The sequence below is a fragment of the Schistocerca serialis genome, chromosome 10 (assembly GCF_023864345.2).
Source record: "Schistocerca serialis cubense isolate TAMUIC-IGC-003099 chromosome 10, iqSchSeri2.2, whole genome shotgun sequence".
Taxonomy (NCBI): Eukaryota; Metazoa; Arthropoda; class Insecta; order Orthoptera; family Acrididae; genus Schistocerca; species Schistocerca serialis.
The window spans coordinates 253,340,388-253,357,185 of record NC_064647.1 but is presented as its reverse complement, the minus strand read 5'-3'; the positions used below and the strand labels follow the sequence as shown (position 1 = coordinate 253,357,185).

At 45.1% G+C, this 16,798-nt stretch overlaps 1 protein-coding gene across 2 annotated transcripts in view; it reads left to right on the top strand.

The window, feature by feature from the left end:
• LOC126425314 (protein lin-52 homolog) overlaps nt 1-15,309 on the top strand; it is a 70,414-nt gene extending 55,105 nt beyond the window's left edge. For both annotated transcript variants that reach the window (XM_050088293.1, XM_050088294.1), the window contains exon 4: nt 13,783-15,309. In XM_050088293.1, the coding sequence (XP_049944250.1) occupies nt 13,783-13,922 (140 nt within the window). In that variant the 3' untranslated portion in view covers nt 13,923-15,309. The remainder of the gene's footprint in view (nt 1-13,782) is intronic.
• The last annotated feature ends 1,489 nt before the right edge of the window (nt 15,310-16,798 follow it).

Below are 16,798 nucleotides of genomic sequence, written 5' to 3'. Positions count from 1 at the left end.
ATGTATTTGAAACGAAATGTTTAATTCCACAGTACTGGCTAGTTTCAACTGTTTGCTGCATTTCAAATACACGTTTTCATCTTCTAGCACGTATGGCATTATGGCATAATAAAGAACAAAACATGATATAATTCAGTACTGGTGCGCCAAGAAAATTTACATCCCGAAAACCACACTGAAAGCTTAATATCAGGTCGAGGTCTACTTCATTGGGAATCTGGACATACGAATGTGCCGGTATATTGATAATTTTTACTTATCGACTGTCTGACAGCAACTGAATAAAACACAATTTTAGTGACATACGCGTTTCGCCTTTATTTTCGGCAAGGCATCATCAGTGGCCTAGAATATGTACATATGTTAGCTATTTTATTTACATTTTTGTCACTGTGCCTATAGGTTATAAACAGTTGTGGTGGTTGGTATTTCCTATTAAGTAGTAATGTTTCGAACTGTACTTACAGGTTGCATGGAAAATTTCTTACATATTACGCTCCTGTTGCATTTTTGGTGTTGTTGTTCTTCTTATGATCGCCAATTTGCGGTTTTTTCGACATTCCACAGCACTATGCACTGAACGCCTGTTTTAATGCAATGTTTTGGTTTCTGTTGTCGACCGTCAAATGTTTTTGCCAAAGATCGAATGTTATTGCCAAACTTATGAGTGTAACTATTGAAGTATCTGTGGTCTGTTCGTGTATGCATTTTTGTGTGTGTGTGTGTGTGTGTGTGTGTGTGTGTGTGTGTGTTTTGACGTGGTATGATTTTTTTTTTTTGTGTGTGTGTGTCCAGATGGTGTGGGGAAGAGTTTTTTTGTTTTATGTTATCATTTCCTTTATTAAGTGTAGTAGGGAACCTGTGCTGATGTGTGTTTGTTCATTTATCACATGTTTGTTTTCTGCTATGGCTTTCTGGATGTGGAAGTTTTCTGCGTTTGTGTAAGATGTTTGTCATGGTTGCTTATTCTCATTATTTTCATTTCTTGTTCCATGTTTGTAGGATAATGGTTGTAGTGTTTTAAGTGCTCTGCAAATGTGGAGTGGTTTGTTTCATACATCCAACATCTGATATGTTCTTTGTATCTTGTTTCAAAATTCCTGCATGTCATGCCTATGTATACTGCATCACAACTTTGACATTCAAGTTCATATATTCCTGATTGTTGGAATTTGTCCCTCTTGGTAGCTGGCTGGCTTAGGTGTGATTGAAGGGTTTGCCCAGGCTTATATGCTATTTTGAAGCCCTGTCTCTTTAGGATGTGTGCAACTCTGTGTGTGTTAGTTTATGTGTGTAGGTCATGGTGTACCATCTGGTTCTTTTCTGTGTGGTGTTGTCATTGTGTGTGTTTGTAAGTTTTCAGCTTCCGAGTTCTTTTGTATTCTGGAAATGTTGTGTTTGTTTTTTATTTGTGTATTTATTTTTTGATTGAGCCTGTGTACCACATGTGTGTCATACCCGTTGTTCCCAGCTATTTGTATGATTGTACTCATTTCTTGTTCATAGTTTCTCTTGCTGAGTGGGATTCTGTTTAATCTATGTAACACGTGTCTTAGTGCTGCAAGTTTCTGGCTGAGGGGGTGGTTGGATGTGGAATGTATTATTGTGTCTGTGGCTGTTGGTTTTCTAAAGATGTTAAATGTATGTTTGCCATTTTCTTTTTTTAATTGTAATGTCAAGAAAATGTATTTGATTTTCTTTTTCAAGTGTGAATTTTATGTTCTGATGAGCTTTGTTTATTTCTGAATGGAATTCATCTATTTTTTCACTTGGCTCATCTACCAGACAAATAATGTCATCCACATATCTGTACCAATATATGATTTTGAAACTTTCATTTGTGGTTATCTTTTCAAATATCTGATTTTCTAGGTGACTGATGAAAATGTTTGCTAGTGTTCCTGATATTGGGGATCCCACGGGCAGTCCATCAGTTTGTAGATAATATTCTTTCTCAAACTGAAAGTAGTTTTGTTCAGTTGTCAGTCTGAGCATATCTGTTATTTCTTGTATTGCGTCTGTGGTGAGGTTGCTGTGGGATGAGAGATTTTGTTCTATGATTTCTATTGTTTCTGTGATAGGGATGGAGGTATAGATATTTTCTATATCGAATGAAATCAGTGATGCTGTGTGTGGTACCTGTATGTTCTGTATGTTTTCTGTTAGGTTTCCTGTGTTGATCACTGTCCTGTTTTCTACTTTATAGTGTTTTGTAACTAACTTTCGGAGGTGTTTGGCTATGCGGTATGTTGGGGCTTTCTTGAAGTTGATAACAGCTCTCATTGGTATTCCGTCTTTATGTACTTTCGGTTGACTGTGGAGTGTTGGTGCTTGTGGGTTTTTCTGTGTTAAGTAGTATTTCTGTTTGTCTGTGAGTGTGTGTTCAATGTTTCTGTGTTTGTTTCACATTTGCCTGGAATCGTGTGGTTGGATCTGACTTCAGTTTTTGTATGGCATTGGTGTTTATGTATTCCTTGGTTTTTGTGATGTATTGCCCTTTATCCATGAGTACTGTTACATTTCCCTTGTCTGCTCTTGTTATTAATATGTTATTGTTTGTTAACTTTTGTTTTAACCTTTTCATAGTGGCTGTTTCTGTTTGGTTGTTCTTATTGTGTGTCTGCTGTGTTTGTTTTATTATGCCTTTTATTTCTTCTTTTACTAGTTCTCTTGTCAGTCCTATGTTTATTTCACAATTATTTTGTTGTTCTTCACATGTAAGAATGTGTTCAGTTTCTACTATGAGATTTTCTATGTATTGATTGTTCACTTTGCTATTGGTGCAGTGTTTCAAACCTTTTTCCAAGACCCCCCAGGGGGTCCACAACTCTTTCGTGGATACGTGCGTGGCGAGCACGGGGCCCCGAGCCATTGCAGCCTTCTTTCTCTCCCGGGCTGCATTTCCTTTCCTTTCCTTTCCCTTCCCCTCCTTTCCCCTCCATACCCCTTTCCCCTCGCCCTCTCCTCTCTCTCTATTGGTGTCCTTGCTTATGTTGGCCCCCGCTATCCTCCTGGTTCTGTCGGTTTTACACTCCGGCTTTTTTTGCGTAATCATCTCCTCCTTTTGGCGTTCCTTGGTCCCCCTCTGGGGTTTGACCTCCATTCCAAAATTTCTCTTCCGTAGTGTGAGCCATTTGGGGAAGAGCACCTTACCTACTGTCTCCGACGTGTGCCCTCATAGTACATTCCACCTTTTCTTTTACGTCGTTGTCTGATGCTAGGGTGCATAGCCAGCACGGTAGCCAGCCCGTGTGGTGGGGTCGCTATGTACCCTTTTGGTTGAGCCCCCTGAACACACAGGGATCACACTTCTGATACCTGAGCTGTGACCTCCTCATGCATGCCTTGGAGTGGTTGCTCGTCATCCTGGAGCATCGGAACTCCCGGCAATGGCCGCCGTGCCAGACGGCCCTTGCTGTGGCTGGGTGGCGCCCGTGAGGAGAGCCCCTGATCGGAGTGGGTGGTATCAGGGCGGACGCTATGCAGATGAAACGCATACGGGTCCAAAACTCTGGCCGCTCTTCTGCGGCCGTCTCTCTGCGTGGAACTGATTCCTCAAGTGCTGCTTCTCTTGCCCCTTCGGCCTTCCCTTCCGTGGCTACCCCCTGGGAGGAGGGTCAGGCGCGTCGTCTAGGGGCAAAACCTTTCCCCCGTTATCTAGTTTGCACCAGGACTGATGGAGATACTTTCACCAGTGTCAAACCTTTATTCTTTGTGGAACACATTGAAGACAAGTTCGGCGAAGTGGACTCCGTGAGCAAGATGCGGTCGGGATCGTTACTGATAAAAACTGCTTCGGCTGCCCAATCTGCGGCCCTTCGTGCCTGTACCCATCTTGGCACAATTCCCGTGTCCATTACCCCTCACCAGTCTCTAAATATGGTACAAGGTGTGATTTTTCACAGAGACCTCATCCTTCAAACTGATGAGGAACTTCGGGACAATCTCGGACGGCGGGGTGTTCACTTTGTTCGGCGTGTTCAGAAGGGTCCTAAAGATAATCGTATTGATACTGGTGCCTTTATCCTGGCCTTTGAAGGGGATACCCTTCCTGAGAAAGTTAAGATTATGGTCTATCGCTGTGATGTGAAGCCGTACATCCCACCTCCTATGCGGTGTTTTAAGTGCTTGCGTTTTGGCCACATGTCTTCTCGCTGTACCCAGGACCCTCTCTGTGGTGACTGTGGACGTCCACTCCATGAGGGGAGTCCCTGTGTTCCCCCTCCTGTATGTGTAAATTGTCATGGTAGTCATTCTCCTCGTTCAGCAGATTGCCCAGTCTATAAGAAAGAAAAAAAGATACAGGAGTATAAGTCTCTTGATCGTTTAAGCTACACAGAGGCCCGTAAGAAATACGCACGATTGCACCCTGTGTCCATGACATCTAGTTACGCCTTGGTTACATCTTCATCCCTTCCTCCCCCTTCCTTACCCCCATCCCGGACCCCTCTCCTTCCCCCCTCCCCTGCGGCTCCCACACCTTCTCCTCTGGGCGCTGCTCCCCCTCCCCAGCCGGAGAAGTGTCCCACTCCTTCGGCGTCTGCCGGTCAAGGGCGCCTCTCCCGGGATGCCCCTTCCCGGCACCTTCCAGGTCAAAGGTCTGCTGCAGCGCGGCGACCGCGAGAGCCGCGGTCTATCGGCCCCCGGTCGCCCGGTCTCTTTCTGTTCCTGATCTTGCTGCAGCTGGCTCCATTATGCCACACAGCCCTCCTCGATCTCAGCCTGAAAAGAAGAAGAAACATAAGTCCCGGGACAAAGAGCCTCTGGTGTCACCAGAGGTCCCTTCCCCGGCTTCACAACCGGATTCTGACCTGTCGTTTATGGATGTCGCCCCCTCCTTGTCGGTGACGGGTGGGGACCCGGCGGTATGACTGGATTTAGCGTGTTCAGCCCTCATTTAAACCATCGTTCTGTGGTTCTCCAGTGGAATTGTAATGGCTACTATCGTCACCTTCCGGAATTGAAATCCCTTCTTTCGTCCTACTCAGCAGCTTGTGTGGTTCTCCAGGAATCTCATTTTACTGATGCTCACTCACCGACCCTCCGTGGGTTCCGTGTTTTCTGTCGAAATCGGGTCGGACCCTTGCGGGCTTCTGGTGGCGTTTGTACGTTGGTCCGTACAGACATTGCTAGCACGTGGATTCCTCTCCACACTACATTGGAAGCGGTTGCTGTTAGGGTCCACTTAGACTCTGCAGTCACAGTATGCAATCTTTATCTCCCTCCTGACAGGACTCTTACACCTGCTGCCTTAACCACCCTTCTTCAGCAACTTCCTCCTCCCTTCCTCCTCCTTGGGGATTTTAATGCTCATCATCCTTTGTGGGGCAGTGCCTTTCCATCTAGACGAGGTCTTCTTATAGACCAATTTATTGCAGACCACGACCTATGCCTTCTTAATGATGGCTCCCCTACTCATTTCAGTGCTGGTCATGGTACCTTTTCTGCCATTGATCTTTCTCTTTCTTCTCCCTCTCTCCTCCCTTCATTACACTGGTCGCCACACGACGACCTTTGTGATAGTGACCATTTCCCGTTGATTATCACGCTCCCTTCCCGCTCCCCGATGGACAGGTTACCTCGTTGGTCTTTCCACCGCGCCGATTGGCCTCTATATACTGCACAGGTCGAGTTTTCTCCCTCTTTGTTGGGTTGTATTGATGACGTCCTACGTGACGTGTCTGCCGCGATTGTTCGCGCTGCTAACCTTGCTGTCCCGCGCTCATCTGGACAATTTCGTCGTCGGCAAGTCCCGTGGTGGAGTACGGCCATTGCCATTGCCATCCGTGATCGCCGTCGAGCTTTGCAACACTTTAAGAGGCACCCATCTGTAGCCAGCCTTTCTACCGTTAAGCGCCTTCGCGCTAAAGCCCGTTATTTAATTAAACAGAGCAAACGGATATGTTGGGAACGATTCGTTTCTTCCCTTGGTTCCACTGTCCCTCTGTCACGGGTATGGGCTACACTTCGCTCTCTCCAAGGTTGCCATCGGCAGTCCACCCTCCCAGGCCTTCACCTCCCAGATGGCATTTGTACGGACCCATTAGTTCTCGCAGAACATCTTGCGACCCATTTTGCAGTGGCATCAGCGTCGGCCTCCTATCCAGCTGCTTTCCTTCATCAAAAACAGCAGGCTGAAGCTGTCACCTTATGTTTCACCACTTGTGAGTCAGAATCTTACAACGAACCTTTCACTGAATGGGAATTTCTTTCTGCTCTATCTTCTTCTCATGATACGGCCCCTGGCCCAGATTCCATTCATAACCAGTTGCTTCAACATCTCAGTGCTCCACAACGGCACCATCTTCTTCGGGTGTTTAACCGTATCTGGCTCCAGGGTGACTTCCCTTCTCAGTGGAGGGATAGCATTGTGGTTCCTGTCCTTAAGCCTGGTCAGAACCCCCTATCTGTTGACAGCTATCGGCCAATTAGTTTGACCAATGTTGGTTGTAAGTTACTTGAACGGCTGGTAGCCCGTCGGCTCACTTGGGTCCTCGAATCTCGGGATCTATTGTCCCCTTACCAGTGTGGCTTTCGAGAGGGACGATCTCCAATCGATCATTTGCTTCGCTTGGAATCCGCAGTTCGGCAGTCTTTTTCCCAGCGCCGCCATTTGGTTGCAGTGTTTTTTGACCTTCGCAAGGCCTATGACACGGCCTGGCGCCATCACATCTTACTAACCCTTCATCAGTGGGGTCTTCGGGGCCCACTCCCGATTTTTATCCGCCAGTTCCTGATCCATCGGTCATTCAGAGTTCGAGTTGGTACTGCTTTTAGTTCTCCACGGACCCAGGAGACGGGCATCCCACAGGGTTCTGTCTTGAGTGTCCTTCTTTTCCTCATTGCTATCGATGGACTTGTGGCCTCTGTCGGTCCCTTGGTCGCCCCTGCCCTGTATGTGGATGATTTCTGCATTTGGGTTAGTTCCTCCTCGATGCCATCTGCAGAACGGCAGCTCCAGGTGGCTATACGGCGTGCCTCTGCATGGACCCTCTCACACGGGTTTCAATTCTCTCCTTTAAAATCGCGGGTGGTCCACTTCTGTCGCCGTACTACGGTCCACCCTGATCCAGAGCTCTATCTCGCTGCACAAAGATTGCCTGTGGTTCCACAGTTTCGTTTCCTAGGTCTTCTTTTCGACAACAAGCTCACTTGGCTGCCCCATATCAGACTCCTGAAGGTAGGATGTTTCCGAAAACTCAATGTCCTTCGCTTCCTTGCCCACTCCTCTTGGGGTGCGGACCGTTCCCTCCTCCTCCGTCTTTATCGTGCTCTAGTTCTGTCACGTTTGGACTATGGTTGTCAAGTTTATGGTTCAGCTGCTCCTTCCACGCTGCACGTGCTGGATCCAGTCCACCATCGTGGTATCCGTTTGGCCACCGGTGCATTCCCTACGAGCCCTGTTGATAGTCTCCTGGTTGAAGCTGGGATCCCCCCCCTTTCTGTTCGGCGGTCCCAGCTTCTGGTGTCTTATGCCCTTACTATCCGTTCTTCTCCCGCTCATCCTTCCTATTCTATCCTATTCCCAGACCATGGACGTCGCCCGCCTGACTCCCGCCCTCGGGCGGGTTTACTGGTTGGGCTGCGCCTTGCGTCTCTTACCCGTGATTTTCGGCTTCCCTCTTTGTCCTGTCTTCCTCGCTCCCTCCCCTCCACCCCTCCTTGGTTAGTTCCTCGGCCTCGAATTCGGATGGATCTCCGCCGCGGTAAGAAAGATTCCATCCCCCCGGTGGTGTTCCGTTCCTTTTTCCGCCAAATTTTATGGGAGTTTCGGGATGCTGTTGTTTTTTACACTGATGGCTCTAAATCTGCTGATCATGTTGGGTATGCCTTCACGTCCTTTGTTGGAACGGAAAATCATCTACTGCCACCCTCATGTGGGGTGTTTACTGCGGAATTGATGGCAATTTCCCGGGCCCTTACCTTTATTAAACAATCCCAACACAACCGCGTTTTGTTATGTATGGACTCGTTGAGTGGCCTTGTTGCTATTGACCGGTGTTTTTCGCGCCATCCCTTGGTCTCTGCCATCCATGACCATCTCGCTGATCTTCACCGTGCTGCTTGTTCCATTGATTTCCTATGGGTCCCGGGCCATGTGGGTATCACGGGTAATGAGCTCGCTGATCGTTTGGCTGGGGGAGCAGTTACTTACCCCCCGTTTTCTGTAACCCCTCCTGCAGCGGATTTACGGCTTCACATCAAATCCCACTTTGCACAGTCATGGGCCAATTCTTGGGAGGCTACTCCACTGTCTAATAAACTTCGTGCCATTAAGGTGAATCCAGGCCCATGGCGTTCTTCCTTTAGCCTCTCCCGCAAGGACTCGACCACACTGTGTCGTCTCCGCATTGGCCATACCAGGCTGACCCATGGTTTCCTTTTGCGTGATGAGCCACCCCCGCTATGTGGTTGTGGAGCCTTCCAGTCAGTGGCCCACATTTTGGTTGAATGCCCCCTTCTTTTGGCTCTGCGTGCTAAGTACAGACTCCCCCACACTTTACCTTTGATGTTGGCTGACGATTCCCGGATGGTCTCTCTGGTTCTAGGTTTCCTCTGGGAGAGTGGTTTTTATTCTCAGTTTTAAAGTTTTTAATCTCCCTCTGGTGTTGGGGCGGGGCGGTGAGTGTTTGGGTGTCTCCCACTGTAGGCAGTGTTCAGAGATTCCCGATTCACCTCCCTGACCGGAATCCTCTATTCTTTCCCTTTTACTCTGTTTTTACCCCTTCTTTTTAAGGCTTGGTTAGTTTTTCTATTCCCATCCGTACTTTCTGCATTATAGCAGTTGTACCTTTTAAGTCACAGGTGGTCTTGCCTATGCTGCTTCAGCATAGTGTTGGGTCCGTTCTCTTGCCAACTTCCTTCATTTGTTTTTACTAATGACAACGTGACTGCCCTTTTACGTTTCCCCTTTTTCTGTTTTATTTTTCTGACTATACTGAGATGTCCCGTTAGCAGAATGGAGTCTATTTGAAACAAGGGACTGATGACCTTGCTGTTTGGTCCCTTTAACCTCAAACAACCAACCAACCAACTTTTTCCAAGAGCATTTTTTCATTTTCATGTAGTTCTGTCTCTTTAGGTTAACTGAGTGTGGATGGAATGTGTGTTGGTGTTCATGTGTTTTCACATTTAAAATGTAAATGTATTTTTGCGTCTTTTTTACTGTTAGTTTCGTTATTTTCTGTGTGTTTGTTTTGTAAATGTTTCATTGTTGTGTATGTGTTGTGTTCAGTTTTTTCTACTAGTGCCATGAAGACTGCGGCGTTTCCTACGCCTTTTGCCAGTTCTAGATGAGTCTCATAGAGCATCATGTTTAGGTGCTGTTTTTTCGAATAGTGCATCTTAATTTCATGTAGTAACCAATATCGTTCTGCAAATGATTTCGACTTTTGTGCCACTGTAGAACTGTTTTTAACTTTTACATTAATGTAACTTGGAATTAAATCTTTCTTTTTGCATGTTTTGTTGAATTTTATGTGCTATATCATCTTATGGATACGGCACATAAAATTCAACAAAACATGCAAGAAGAGATCTTTTGCCCACTTTCTCATTGTCGTATCGCAGACCTGCCCATTCTCCATCTCTTGGGCGAGGACACATTCCTGGTTGCGTTTTCCACCATGAGCTATGCAGTGTCGATTTCTGTGTCAACGAAGACCGTGGATTTCTTTGCAGCCAATATCCAGCATGGTTGCCAGTCTGTTGTGGTGGGACCGCCATGTACCCCTGACCACACAGGGATCACTCTGCTGATGCCTGCACTGTTAACTCCCAGTGTATGCCAAGGGGTAGATGCTCATCCCCCTGGGGCATTGGGGCTCCCGGCAATGGCCATCCTGCCAGGTGGCCTTGACTGCTGTTCGGTGGTGTTCGTGGGGAGGGCCCCTGGTCGGAGTGGGTGGCATCAGGGTGGATGACACACAATGAAGCGTAGTCCATCATCTCTTGCTGGTGGTGAAATACCAGCAGTCTCTAAGCGGACACGAGCTCAATTCAGCGCACAGAAGTTCGACCCCTATTGACAGAGTGGGAGCTCCTCAGTGGCCTTGGACATTGCTCCAACCCAGCTCCTGGGCCTGATCGCATCCACAGCCAGATGATTACACATCTCTCATCTGGCTACAAGCGACATCTCGTCATCTTCAACCGGCTCTGGTGCGATGGCGTCTTTCCATCCCAATAGCGGGAGAGCACCATCATTCCGGTGCTCAAACCCTGTAAAAACGGGTTTGATGTGGATAGCTGTCGGCCCATCAGCCTCACCAATGTTGTTTGTAGGCTGCTGGAACGTATGGTATGTCAGCGGTTGGGTTGGGTCCGCGAGTCAAGTGGCTTGCTGGATCCATATCAGGGCGGCTTTTGCCAGTGTCACTCTACCACTGATAATATTGTGCCCATCGCATCTGCCATCCGAAAAGCCTTTTCCAGACGGCAACACCTAGTAAAGCATAAGACACGACTTGGCGACGTCATATCCTTGCCACATCGTATGAGTGGGGTCTCTGGGGACCACTCCCGATTTTTATCCAAAACTTCCTATCGCTCCGTACTTTCCGTGTCCAAGTTGGTGATTCCCTCAGTTCCATCCATATCCAGGAGAAAGGAGTCCCGCAGGGCTCTGTACTCAGTGTCTCTTTATTTTTAGTGGCCATTAACGGTCTAGCTGCAGCTGTCGGGCCCTCTGTCTCACTTTTTCCGTATGCAGAAGACTTCTGCATTTCGTACTGCTGCTCCAGTACTGTTGTTGCTGAGCGGCGCCTTCAGGGAACCATCCACAAGGTGCAGTCATGGGCTCTAGGCCAAGGCTTCCGGTTTTCAGCCACAAAGTCATGTGTTGTGCATTTCTGTCGATGCCGTACCATTCATCCGGAACCCGCACTTTACCTTGATGACGATCCACTCACTGTAGTGGAGACATATCAATTCCTAGGACTCGTTTTCGACACTAGATTGACTTGGCTCCCTCATCTTCGTCAGCTTAAACCAAAGTGCTGGCAGCACCTCAATGCCCTCCGTTGCCTGAGCAACACCAATTGGGGTGCAGATCGCTGTAAGATGTTTTAGCTCTACAGAGCCTTTGTTCAATCCCGAATTGACTATGGGAGTGTGGTTTATGGTTTGGCAGCACCTTCAGCATTGCATTTACTCAACCCTGTGCACCACTGTGGGGTTTGATTAGCGACAGGAGCTTTTAGGACGAGTCCGGTGACCAGTGTACCGGTGGAGGCTGGTGTCCCTCCACTGCAGATCAGACATGCACAGTCTCCTTTTCCCACCTGTGGCAGTCCATCTCCCACATTGGTGGCCCAGATCGGGGCTAACGATTGCGGTTCCCATGCGGTCCCTTCTCTTCGAACTGGAGTCCTTCCCTTTACCACCTCTACTTGCGGTCCGTTCACGTACGCCTCCATGGTGTACGCTTTGGCTGCAGCTTCGTCTGGACCTTCTGTATGGCCCTAAGGACTCAGTTAACCCCGCCGCTCTCCACTGTCACTTCCTCTCGATTCTTGACATGTTCCAGGGCTCTGAAGTGGTTTACACCGATGGCTCAATGGCTGATGGTCACGTAGGCTTCGCATATGTTCATGGAGGACATATTGAGCAGCGCTCCTTGCCAGTTGGCTGCAGTGTTTTCACTGCAGACCTGGCGGCCGTATCTCGTGCGCTTGAGTACATCCGCTCATGCCCTGGCGAGTTGTTTCTCCTGCGTACTGACTCATTGAGCGCCTACAAGCTATTCACCAGTGCTACCCTCGCCGCCCTCTAGTATTGTCAATTCAGGAGTCCATCTATGTCCTGGAACAATCCCACCATTCCGTTGTGTTTGTGTGGACCCCAGGACACGTCGGAATCCCCGGCAATGAACTTGCTGACAGGCGGCGCGGAAACGCTTCTGAAGATAGGCATAACGGCACGCACAACAAACTGCACGTCTTTCGCAGGGAATGAGATGTCCTCTGCAAGCTCCGCATTGGCCATATGTGGCTAATGCATGATTAGCTACTCCTTCGCGAGGACCCACCTCAGTGTCGCTCCCAAATGAAAGTTGTCCACCTCTTGCTGGACTGCCCACTTTCGCCCGCTCTGCGGCAGACTTTTTAACTTTCCCAGCACCCTGCCTTCGGTGTTGGGCGACAATGCCTCCACAGCAGCTTTAGTTTTACATTTTATACTTCTATGTAGGTTTTAGCGCATGTCCTTTGTCCCTCTGTGTCCTCCACCCTAGTGCTTTTAGGGTGGAGGTTTCAATCTGTTGCAGAGTGTCTGGCTTTCCCTTTTTATTCTCATAGTTGGCCAGCCACTGTAATCTGATTTCATGTTTTACTCTGTTGTGTTTCTAGTGTCTCTCTGTTGTTTTCTAGTCCTCTTTTGTTTCTTTCAGTGTTCATTGCCTTCCCTTAGTTCTTGTTGCTTTTCCACTCAGTTTTGTGTTATATGTTTCGTCTGTTGTATTCTCAGACTTGTAGCATTGTTTTATTAGGAACAAGGGACCATGACCTCGTAGTTTGGTCACTACTCCCGCCTTTAAACCAACCAACCAACCAACCTAGCTTGCCTTCATCATGAATCTTTCGCCCAGCACAAAGTCCCAAATGAGTAAAAAATAATGCAGGTGACTCTAGTATATAAGAAGGTTAAAAGAACGGACCCGCAAAATTAGAATCCAATATCCCTAACTTCTGTTTGCCACAGCATCCTTGAACATTTTCTCAGTTTGAATATAGCAATATTTCTTGTGACTGAAATGCTTGTGTCTATGAATTGGCACGGTTTTAGAAAGCATCGCTTTTGCACAACTCTGCTTTCCCTTTTCTCATACTAAGAGCTATGGATGAAGGGCATCAGGTAGATTCCATATCTCTAGGTTTCCGGGAAGCCGCATTGCAAGCTGTTAACTTATTCCACATGCTCCTACCTTTGTAACAAAACCTGAAAACAGTTGCTTATAACTCGCAAAATATTTAAAGAAATACATCAGTTTTTCAGCTTTCCAATGGTATGTGATGTATGGAGAAGGAGCACTAAGAAGCAGCTACAGCTGCTCGGTCTCTCTCTCGGCTGGCAGTGTAAGAACGGACTTTAAATCTGTGAACTGGCTGTATGAGCCAATGGGTTAACTGTGTGTTCACTTGACTCGGCTCTGCTAAATCTGTATTGGTGAGGGTATATCCTTTCCAGTAGTCTTTGATTTTGGCAGGGATCACATCTGGTCCTGGAGATTTTTCTTTTATCTGCCTGAGAATTATCTGCCTAATTTCTTCTGCTGCAAAAGGACACAAGCTTATTGTTTCTATAGTTTTCCGCTAATGTAGTTCATAATCTATGCTGATCTTCTGTCTCGTCTTTGTCAAAACGAAGCAGTGTTTCGATTAGCAGTGCAGCTGACTGTTCAACACTCTGTTACCATCCCATAATTTCTATTTAGCATGGACAAGACTGCGGGTTACCATATTTCTTACAGGGATCAGTTTCTAAGAAATCATTGCAATTCCCTTGGAAATATTTCAGTGTTATGCCAAATCTCGGCATAGTTAAGTTCAACAATAAAATTTGTAAATTAATTTGTCACTTTTGTGAGATTTACTTCAAATTTTTCCATTTCCTTGTGCCACCTGGTATTTCCTAGTTTTGTGTGTAGTAAACAAATTTTTTAAAGTGTTCCCTGGTGCTGTCTGCATCGTGTGGCAAACTTTAAAATTTCTACAGTATTTGCTGCAATTGCAGTTCAAAATGAGACCCTTTTTTTTACTGATTTGTATTCAAAAAATGTTTCAGAATTTGGCAGCCTTACTGCTGCCAGCCTCATTGGAGAAGTGAAGAAACTACACGATATAGCATATGAGCTGGGACTCCAGGAAGCGAAGGAGATGACACGTGGGAAGTACCTGAACATCCTCAGTCGCAGTCAGCATTAGCACTTGTGCTTGCTATCATTATCATACAGTTTCAAGGAGTAAAGAAAAATGTGTGGATAAAATTTTTGTGTCCCCCAAATTAGCCTGATTATATAATTTACCATCTAGAGAAAATGAGGGAAAGGTTTAATTATTCATTTATTTTATACAGATATAAATCTCATCAATTGTTGCACTTTTGATGTCCTTTTCAATGTGACATGTCATTTCCAGCAGTTTCTTTCACTTTCCCCTGGATGATGTGACAAGACTAATATTAGGATCTGCAGTTGGTCATTGCAACAGAACGACATTTATTTTTTGTACAGTTGGGTCAGCTGCATGAAATGAAATGCATTGTCATATGACATTTTATATTGAATCTTCCACTTTAGCTGCTAATTGTTTTATTATATTACTGTTAGCAGCTAACTTGAAAGATTCAATTTAAAATGTCATGTTACATTTAATATGTTCTCATACTACCAGGAATGTTATGTCTGTGTGCCACAAATATCTGGGCTGTGCATACTTGCAGCACTGTCAGGTTGTTTTGTTATTTTTTTCATGTCACACAGAAGAATTTGCTACAGTTATGTTTAAGAAAACCAATAAGCAAAGTTCCATTAACTTATGGTAATCTGTTCTTACATTTTTCCTAATTATCTCCCTTCCCTTTTTTGTAATTTAAAAAGGAGATAACTAGTTTGAGCTTCAAAAAATAGGAAGTCCAGCATGGAATAATGACAATATTTTGGAAAGGATAGATTGCTGCTCACCATATAGCAGATGCCAAGTAACAGATAGGCAGAACAGAAAGATTAAAAAAAAAGTAAGCTTTCGGCCAAAAAAAGGCCTTCATTGGCATTAGATAGCATACACATGTACACTCATGGGGGGGAGGAAACCTTTAATCTCTGGCTGTAAAGGCCAGACTAGCCTCTGCAGCTAGACTGCGATCATGTGTGTGAGTTAGCTTACTTGTTTGACATCTTTGTTGTTGTCCGGGTGACTCTGAAGATCTCTGCCATATGGCGAATAGCAATCCAGTTTGAGCTGCTTTATAGTTGTTTTTCTTTAATGACTGTTACAGTTGTAAATGCAGCCCACTGTGTGTTGACTAGTGGGCCCATGTACAGAATTGCTATGGTATGGATTGTTTCCAGTAATCACATTTCAGTTAGTGCTGGAATAGCAACATCAACTGAGTAAAGTTTAGTAGTGAATCTGCAGTTGTGTAGTATGCCTAATAATGTTGCTAATTATGTGCCTTTAAATGTAAACATTTGTCATTAAAGGTTACCATTATAAAAGAATAGTAAACATTTTATATTGGAGCTATCATTTGAAAGTGTAAGTAATGTTAATTCTTGCATAGATATAAAATAAATAATGACCAGATTTTTCATACAGTTGTTTTCTCTCTTGATGTTGGATATCTTCTTTTAATGCGCACTACCTTTCCATGTATGTTCTTCCTTCTTTCCCAATTATTCTGCATGTCAATTTGCTCCATGTTTTGCCTTTTGGTACATAACTGTAGTTTTCATTTTTATTGTCTGATTGCATTTACTCAAATGAGTTATGCATCACCATGGATTAATTCACAATTCATAAGCCAGATGCTTAAACTTTGAAATGTGCTTTAACTATATGTTTGGAGGATGACTGGGTTGTAAACCATTGTGGTACTTCCAGAAAAGACCTGAAGTTCAACAATATGTTGTGCCTGTAATAGTGGTACATGGCACATATTCATTCTCTCTCTCTGCCTGGAGTGAGACTTTTAGATATTGGAATGCAAAACACTGCATGTCTTGAGATTAGGGAACAAAATATTTGCTGGCTGTGAGGCTATGTTCTGTATAATCTGAGAAATAAAGAAAGATTATATTTTCTGTAATATGTTAAACCATTTTTAATGGCTTCTTTTATTGCTAATAACTCCAGTAAATTTTCTTCACGGAGGCAATGTAGTTTGCAGTTTTTATTCCACTATGATTAAAAGCTCAGTAACTGGTAACATTATGTCTTTTGAGTTGGTGCTGAGAAAGGAGCTTTCACTGTTGTGGGTGTGATATGGTGATGCTATTTCTGTACTTGATATTTCAAAAGTTCCAACCAAAATGTTCCATGTCGACTGTACGTGGTTCTTATGAGGTGTAAGAGTTCTTAGTAAAAGTATATTTAGAGCATTAGTAACTTTGGCACTGTGTAAGAGGTACCCACACAATTTTATTATTGGGTCATTCCATGTCAGTTCAATCAGGGGCTCCAGCTCAGTCTCAGATTTGACTGAAATTCAGTATACTAATTCTACCATGTGTGGAACACTCGCGTACAAAGTATTAGTTTCCCCTGCCAATTAGTTCCAGAATTATGACTTGTGAAAGAAGGTGACCAATCTATCTTCAGACCCAACTTCAGATCTTAATAACTTTGGAACTATTCCACACAGTCCAGTGAAATTTTTACAACCCAGGAACATACACTTGGAGAACACACATTGTGAATCAAAACACCAACATATTTCTGAGGGAAAATAAATTCCAAAATGTGATTTAAAAAAGTGTAATACGTTAAAAGGTACATATTGTAGGTGCCCTCTATGCCAAATATAATTCACTCAAAAAGGGTATAAATTTTGTTGTGGTAAGCTTAATGTGGCCTAAACACACACAGAACTCGTCATGCCCATATCAGTCACAAAGACTTGAGTTACATGCACACGAAAATACAAAAATTACCTGAAAAACATTGATTTTTTGTGTGTGGTAGCACGAAAGGGACGTGGTATCCAAGCCAAATTTCACACACTGCATAAGTAGACCATAATGATAGATCTCAAAATTTCAGCATGTTATTGCAAGACATTTGTGTACAATGGAAGCTGACAG